The sequence below is a fragment of the Microtus pennsylvanicus genome, chromosome 6 (assembly GCF_037038515.1).
Source record: "Microtus pennsylvanicus isolate mMicPen1 chromosome 6, mMicPen1.hap1, whole genome shotgun sequence".
Taxonomy (NCBI): Eukaryota; Metazoa; Chordata; class Mammalia; order Rodentia; family Cricetidae; genus Microtus; species Microtus pennsylvanicus.
Window position 1 is genome coordinate 2,669,853 of NC_134584.1, and position 8,267 is coordinate 2,678,119.

The 8,267-nt window shown below is 56.2% G+C and overlaps 1 protein-coding gene across 2 annotated transcripts; it reads left to right on the plus strand.

Annotated features, from left to right (window-relative positions):
• Positions 1 to 991: 991 nt before the first annotated feature.
• Positions 992 to 7,967, plus strand: Plpp2 (phospholipid phosphatase 2). Of its 2 annotated transcripts, none has more exons than XM_075975638.1 (6): positions 992 to 1,151; positions 3,526 to 3,677; positions 3,783 to 4,057; positions 6,571 to 6,628; positions 6,815 to 6,991; positions 7,181 to 7,967. In XM_075975638.1, exons 1-6 carry the CDS (start codon positions 1,100 to 1,102, stop codon positions 7,295 to 7,297), a joined length of 831 nt encoding a protein of 276 aa, XP_075831753.1. In that variant the 5' UTR covers positions 992 to 1,099; the 3' UTR covers positions 7,298 to 7,967. The 2 variants fall into 2 exon arrangements, with proteins under 2 accessions (XP_075831753.1, XP_075831754.1); XM_075975639.1 differs by having other exon boundaries at positions 1,002 to 1,110.
• The last annotated feature ends 300 nt before the right edge of the window (positions 7,968 to 8,267 follow it).

Consider the following 8,267-nt stretch of genomic DNA (forward strand, 5'->3'; position numbering starts at 1 on the left):
TGGGTTCTCTCCGGACCTCTCTGCACAGTCCTACACCAGATGACATCCTGCAGGAGCAGGTTGGGGAATCTTGGACTTTCATCCAGGGTCTGGGCCTCTCCTGTACTCCCCTATCCTCAAGTCTCAACCATCTTGAAACTCAACCCTGTGATGGGAGAAAGGCTGATGGTGGCCATGAGTGTGGCCTAGGTGGAGCCTCAAGGAGCTGTGATCTCCGGAGTGAAAGGCTTCGTGAGGTGGCCTTTTACACATGCATTGGAGCCTGAACTTCCTCTCCAGTGTCCACATGCCCACTGACTCCCAAATGTCCCTGGCCCAGGGCTCCAGGACACCCCTGGGACAGGGTGGTCTGGGGCTGCATTCATGGGTCAACCTCAGAACCTCTGTGGTGGTGGATCCCTACAGTGTGCTAAGGGGCGTGATCCTGACGGGAATGTTAAGGAACCTCTTTAAATGTCAGGGACCACAAGATGCTAGCTTAGAGGAAAGGCGGGTCTCTGTCTGAGCCCGGTCACCCCGTGCTGGTTTCAGAGGTGTCAGGTGCCCTCCCTTGGAAAGGCTGAGGAGATCAACTCCTGAGTGTGAGCTCAGTGCTGCCCAGGCGGCTGTCGGCTTGCTCTACCCGCAGCTCTCTGCACACCGCAGAAGTGCTCGGGACGCTTGGGTGACCTCCAGCCTGAATCCTAGACATTGGGTGGCCAGAAGACTCCTTTCCAGGTGAGAGACCCCAGTCAAGCTTTGGAGGCATATTCTCAACCCGGAGAATCCAGAACCAGCCTGGAGACTTCTCCCAGCTAGGAGACTTCTGTTTGTTCTGAGACCCCTCCCAGCCCAAAGCCCCGCCCTTCCTCGCCGGGGTAAAGGTGGTAAACACACCTCTCAGGGCCTCCGCCCTCTCCTTCCCCCTCCTGCCTCTGCACTTTCTCTTCGTGCCACGCCCTCCCCCAGCCCCGCCTCCGCCTCGCTCGGGCCCTTTTTTCAAGCCCAGCCCTTTCCCTGGGCCGGGCAGTCTCCACGGCCATGTGATCCTGGGGCTGCTGGGACGCTCCGGAACAACTGGGACCAGCGGGAATCGCGGGCGTCCCTGGGCGGGGACGACATGGAGCGGAGGTGGGTCTTCGTGCTGCTGGACGTGCTGTGCGTGTTGGTCGGTAAGAATCTCGGGACCCGGGGACGGGAACTCTCTCCCAAGTGCACGCTCCCACGGTCCCTCCTGCCAGTGCGCGTTCGGGATGCCGACGGTGGTGACCGGTGCTCCCCACTTCCCTGTGCACGCCCTGCCAGCCCTCCTTGGCGCTTGGCAGGATCGGGGCTGCCTCTCTACCTGTGGCTATTCCTGGGGTGTGGGTCCCAGCAAGCCAGCAACAGGAAGTCGCTCTAGTACCTCGGGGCGACGTGACTCACTTGGGCGGGGCGGCACCAAGACCCTGCAGGCCAGTGACTCGTGGCCAAGGTCCAGCACGGTGCCCTCGGAAGGCGGGGACGTCCAGGCTCGCACAGACAAACCTGCCAGTCCGGTTCAAGCCGTGGGGAGGAGCATTCCGAACCCCCAAGGCGCGAACAAAGGCCAAGTGTTTGTTGGGGGGGGGGGGCCAGGAGACAGTGAGTGACTGGATCCTACACCGAAGGCGTTGACAGGGTATTGTCTGTCCTCCCCTATTCTGCATCTCCCTCTCTTGGTTCACCTTCCGTATCCCGGAAGGATACGTTATTTAGCTTCGCCCTTTGGCAGCCAAGAGGCCCCGAGGGACATCCCCGAGCCTTGGGCACACTTTTTGACCGTATGGGTTTATTAAAACATTTCTGTTGCTTTAACTCTGTGCTAGGGGCTGGAGGACTTGGAGATAGTTTGCATTTTTTCCTTGGGAAGTCCTGGGTCCCCAGAGGCGGAGTTACCCAGGGAGTCACAGCAGCAGGAGGAGGCCAATGCCAGCCCGTTCCCCTTAGTCAGCACAGACTTCGGGTGCTGGCAGGGAGGCCCTGCGATCACCAATGAAGGAGGCCCTTGCCTGTTGATGGATCCCGAAAGATACCCAAGGAAGGAGGAAGGGAGTCGGTGCCCTGGCTCACACCTGCCATGCAGCCCAGCCATGCTCTGAGCTTTAGGTCTGTCCCTGTGCCTGTGGTCTGCCCTGGATGTTCACTAAGCAGACTCATTGACTCCAGTGTCTCCCGGGATGATATCACCAGATCCTTTGACTTTCCACTTCCTATAAACGAGATAAGGGATTTGCTCAGACCTCTCTCCTCTCACCCTCCACCCTTTCTCCTTCTCTCTGACCACCCCTGCTCTCAGCCTTTCCCTCTCCTCCTCTGTGGTCATCCTACCTTGTCCTCTGACCTCTTCTCCTTCAAGCCTTCTCTCACTGTCATGAAGCCTGACCCCTCCCAGGGGACATTGCTGCTGTCACCCTTACATTTTAGTCCTGCCTCTTAGCTTCATGATGTTGGCACCTTCCTGGATCATGTCCCCTCTGGGCCTTGGGATGGCTCAGCCATGTCAGGGACTGTTTTCTGGCTGTCTGCTTCCCCTTTCCATGCTGAGGGAGGCTATCTCCTTGTGTTCTCCTGGCACTCACGGCCTGAAAGCTGCGTCCTCCACACCCAGCTTCCCTGCTCACGGGCAAAGGGCACTTGCCCAGGTTTGCCTCTTTGGGGTGTCTGTCTTCCCATGCCTGTGGAACAAGGTGCTGCTCGCTGTCCTGTCCTTGTGACCTGATCTCAGGTTGCAGCTCCGTTCACAGCTTCTCTGCCAGGTCGTTTTCCAAGAGGTTCTGTGTCTCTGGGCTCTGGTCTGAGCTTCCCAGATCCAGGGCTGGGTCCATCTTGTCCAGTGTGTTGCTGTCAGTGGCTCAGGACTTGGAATGAAGGCAGATAAAGAAGCAGAAACTAGGGGCTGGAGAGATGGCTCAGCACTTAAGAGCACTGACTGCTCTTCCAGAGGACCCGGGTTCAATTCCCAGCATCCACGTGGTAGCTCACAAATGTCTGTAACTCCAGGATCCAACACCCTCACACAGTGCAAAACATCAGTGCACCTTAAAAAGGGCAGACTCTAGGGAGAGCCTCCGACCGTGCCCTTGATGTGGTGACACAGCCCCACAGCCCTGCAGTCTCGCCTTGTGTTGCTAGATGATCTCACCTACCTTCCTAGGCAGTGAGCCCCCAAAAGTGCCTGCTGCAAACACAGCAGGCATCTTGGTGTTCTTATGCAGATGGAGCAGTCCAGCCAACTGTCGCTAAGGCGACAGGAGCCATGAAGGGCATCAGGGGCTGGAATGAGATGGGAAGAACCCATTGTGCTTCAGTATGGTGTGTAGAGGCTGTGGTTGGTGGTGCTGAGTCAGCCCGAGGGAGGCCTAAGGTGGGGCCAGAGTGCAGCATGGTAGAGTAGCTCAGTAGCTGGGCTCATTAACAGAAGTCACTGAGGAGTTTCCCATGGGGTCATGGCAGAGCGACCATGATCCCAGGACAGAAACCATGTGGGCAGGATTTGCACTGTGTGCCTTCCCTGGCTTCCCACAGCCTCTCTGCCCTTCGTCATCCTGACTCTGGTGAACACACCATACAAACGAGGGTTCTACTGCGGAGATGACTCCATCCGGTACCCCTACCGTCCAGACACGATCACCCACGGACTCATGGCTGGGGTCATCATCACGGCCACCGTCATCCTTGTAAGGCGGAAAAGTGCTCGGGTGGGGGCCGGGTGAGCCCTGCCCTAGCAGGATCCACCGTGGGAGCGGTGTCTGCCGCCTGCTCTGCAGCTGTTCCGTTGGCAGGTCTCATCGGGAGAGGCCTACCTGGTGTACACAGACCGTCTCTATTCACGATCCGACTTCAACAACTACGTGGCCGCCATCTACAAGGTGCTGGGGACCTTCCTGTTTGGGGCCGCTGTGAGCCAGTCTCTGACCGACCTGGCCAAGTACATGATCGGCCGGCTGAGACCCAGCTTCTTGGCTGTCTGTGACCCTGACTGGAGCCGGGTTAACTGCTCTGGCTATGTGCAGCTGGAGGTGTGCAGGGGCAGCCCTGCCAACGTCACTGAGGCCAGGTGGGTACTGACTGCAGCCCAGGCAAGGCTCTGAGGGACAGAAAATCTGGGGTCTGGTCAATGAGAAAACCTGTCAGCAGAGGCAGGCAGAGAAGCTGGTCATGGGTCTTCCTGTGTGCAGGCACATAGTGGGCAGATAGTCTCAGGATTCAGGTGCCTGGGAGGCAGTGGTCCGCCCTGCAGAGATGGACTGGCTGCCGTTTGCGCCTCCAGGCTTGTGACTGAGTTCTTTCCTCTTCAGCGTCCTCTGTGGTGAGCTTGTTTGCTGTTGGCACCATTTCCCTGCCCATCCTGCTCTTCTGAGCTCTGCTGCTCATGTCTGGTGTGGCCTGTGTGTCCGCACCCACGCTCTGTTGTCTCCGCTGACCCCTCTATCTGCTGGCTCTGATCAGCCATAAGTCCTTCCAGTGCTTTCTCTCCTTCAAAACTACAGGCATTTTCACACCCATAATGCAGTTTTAGATTTTTGAGACAGGATCTCCCTGTGTAGCCCAGAATGACCTCAAACTTCTCGTCTTTCTGCCTTAGTCTCCCGAGTGCTGGGGTGACAGGCTTGTGTCACTGTGGCTGGCGTAGACTGTCTCCTCGGCTTCTGTTTCTTCTGTCCTCACAGATGTTCTCATCTCTGGATATTTCCGGTGACTGGTTGAAGTGTCTGTCCCCAAGCTTGGCACTTGCATCTCCTTATAGACAGCTTTATGTGTGTGTGCTTGTGTGTCCACATGTGTGTGCAGGCCGGTAGTCAGTCAATGGCAAGTGTCTTCCTCAGCTGCTCTCCACCACACACGTGTGTCTTCCTGCATGTATGTACGTGCATCACATTTGTGCAGGAGTCCATGGAGGTCTGAGGAGGACATCAGATCCCCTTGACCTGGAGTTACAAGAGGTTGTTATCTGCTGTGTGGGTGCTGGGAACTGAACCCTGGTCCTCTGCAACTCCAGAGCCACGTCTCCAGTCCACATTTTATTTTAAGACAAGGTTTCTTGCTGAAGCTGGAGATGTACAGTTCTAGACTGGCCAGCAAGCTCCAGGGAGCCGTCTGTCTCCAGCTCCCCAGGCCTGGGATTACGGGCGTGTTGGGATGGAGTCTGCAGTCCCAGGATTACGGGTGTGCTCCACACCTCACTTTCCCTTGAGTGCTGGGATGGAGCTCAGGTCCTCATTTACAGAGCAGGCTCCTCTCTGACCATCTCCCCAGCTCCTTAGACAGCTTGTTTATTAGTCATGCTAAGTGTGTGCATGTTTGTTTTCTCAGTATGTGCTCTCTCTCTCTCTCTCTCTATATATATATATATATATTATGTATGTATGTATGTATGAATCTATGTATCTAAGTATCTATCTCTATCTATTTTCCTGCAAAACAGTGATTTTTGTCTGTTTGTCTCTTTATGGCCTTACTGATGATCAAATCAATGGCTTTGACTCACACACGCCAGGCAAGTCTCTCTAACACCATTTCCCGGGGAGAATGGACAGTGTGGTCACCATCTACTTAGTGACTTCCTTGAGGGAACAATGTAGATGGCCATGTCGTGAGGGTCTGCTGTCAGCTGGTTGGCAGGATTGACATACATTTCTCTGTTCTCTGGGTGCTAGGGTGGGGCTAGGGGTTCTGCCTTAGCCCTACTTTGTCTGCCAAGGTTGTGGAGTGGCTCTGGGGGTGCCCTGGGGGTGCCTGGTCCTTCTGAGCCTCCAAAGCATAGCCCCCAGGTTGTTGCGTGAGCTCTGAGGCAGCAGTGACTGATATCTTTATAAGCCGAGGTGATATCAGTACCTTAGACCACCAGCTGTCGCAACAGAGGCCGTGACAGTACTGGGTTACGGTGGCCGTACTGGGTGATTGCCACCCTCAGTGTGGTCTTGCTGGCCAGGCCTGCTCCAGGAGCAGGTAGGAGCAGGTCGGGGAGTTGGAGTTGGGGAAGTGAGAGTGAGGAGGGGAGATGGCCGCTCCATGGTGAGTGTCCTGTGTGTGTAAGCCTTCCCTCAGGCTAAGAGACAGGAGAGATGGCCCAGTGGTTAGGACCACTCTGCTCTTCCAGAGGACCTGGGTTAGATTCTCAGAACCCACAAGGCATCTCACAACTATTTGTAGCTTCAGTTCCAGGGGATCTGATGCTCCCTTGTGGCCAATTTCAGGCACTGCAGGAATGTGGCACACAGACATAGATGTAAATAAAACACCATATACATAAAGATATATAAATCTTAAAGATGATTTATTTTTGGTCTCTCTCTCTGTCTCTCCCTCTCCCTCTGTGCATGTGAGTGCTGCTGCCCTCAGAGCATCAAATCTTCTGGTAGTTGTGAGCAGCTGATGTAGGTACTGGGTGATGTAGGTACTGGATGATGTAGGTACTGGGAACTGAACTTCGGTCATCTGCAAATGCAGTCAGGACTCGTAGCTGCTGAGCCATCTCTCAATCCCCGCTTCCCATAGTTTAGATTTGCACCCCTCTGTGGCTGCCAGCTCCCCAAGGGGTTCCACTGACTGGCTTGCCCTCCCTCCCAGGCTCTCCTTTTACTCCGGACACTCCTCCTTCGGCATGTATTGCATGTTGTTCCTGGCGGTGAGTGTCTCCCTTCCTCCCAGGGAACCTTGCCCAGCCTCCTCTTCCCTGGGCCTGGGTCTTCCCTGCTGCACAATGGAATACGTGGAGGAGGCCCTGAGGGTAGGGGGTTTACGACTCTTGCATTGGGCTGGGCAGGGTGTGGACACCCACGGGCCCAGCTAATGCAGGCTGATTCCTCCACAGCTCTATGTGCAGGCCCGGCTCTGCTGGAAGTGGGCGCGGCTGCTGAGGCCCACGGTTCAGTTCTTCTTGGTGGCCTTTGCAATCTATGTGGGCTACACCCGTGTGTCTGACCACAAGCACCACTGGAGTGATGTCCTCGTCGGCCTCCTGCAGGGAGCCCTGGTAGCGTGCCTCACGGTGAGCCCTGCCTGCCTCAACCTATAGGACCCAATGTTGCTGTGACCTCTGCCTGCTCATCTGCTTCCCAGAGCTTGTCCCTCACCACTGGCCCCATCTCCTTTACAACTCTCATTGGCTCCTACCTCATTGGCTCCTCCCTCTGGGCTTCTTCCTTGGCTTTATGCACTGCTTTCCCCTCCCCCGCAGGTCCGCTATGTCTCAGACTTCTTCAAATCCCGGCCGCCCCAGCCCTGCCAGGAGGACCAGGAACCGGAGCGCAAGCCCAGTCTGTCCCTGACGCTGACCCTCGGCGATGGACCTTAGCCACTATGAGTACCCAGTCTCTTCCTGGAAGCCACCTGAGGGCCAGTCACGTGTTGGCCCCTTGGCCCTGGTCAGGCACCACTGACTTTGGAGCTGCCCCAGGGTCCCGGCTGGTGACCATTGATCAGGGTCTGGGGTACCTGACTGGCCCTGAGTGTGGGCAGGATCCATCCTCATTGCTTCTTGAGTGCCCCAGGAAGATAAGATGAGGTCCTGCTCCGAGGGCTGTCTCCCACCACAAAGGGCTTTTCGAGGAAAGCCATCCCTGCGTGGCCCCAGGAATGGGCCGGTCTATGATGGTTTATGAAGTCGGCATCCTCCCTGTGGGTCCTGCGGGGACAGACCGCTTGTCTGCCTGGGTGGAGCAGTTCACCTTGGCCTGGGTCAGGGATCACAAGTGTGAAAAGGGTTGCTAAACCGTGGGCTGCCTAGGAACAGACACACGTGACTTTTGTCTGAATCCTGTTCTCAAGCCTGCAGATGATTCCTGCCCGAGCCCTCCAAAGCTCTCCCTCATAGCTTGCTGTCCAGTCCTGCCTCCACTCCCCCGCATGGACCGGGTGTGTAGCCAGGCTTTGGGAGTGGGCCTAGGCCTGCCGTTCCCATCTATTTCAGAACACTTAAAGTTACCTTCATGGGAGGGGGAGCTATAAACTTTGTACCAAATGTCTTGGCTCTGAGTGTTGATTTAAAGCTCTCCTGGTGAGATGGCCCTGCTACACCTGCCTTCTTGCCCAGTGCACTGTGTTGGACCCGCCCAGTCTCAGCATTGACTTAGGGAACAGAGACCTGGCCTGGTTGTTCTGTATACAGCCCAAGATGGAGGCCTTATAGCTGCTGTGGCCTTCCTTGGTGTGTGGTGGATGCTTATGCTAGGCCCACTTTAGAACACAGAGACCTTTCGTGGACCATGTTACTAGATGCCCAAGGAAGCTCCCAGGGTGCCTTGCTGGTCATCCAGGGGCAGCAG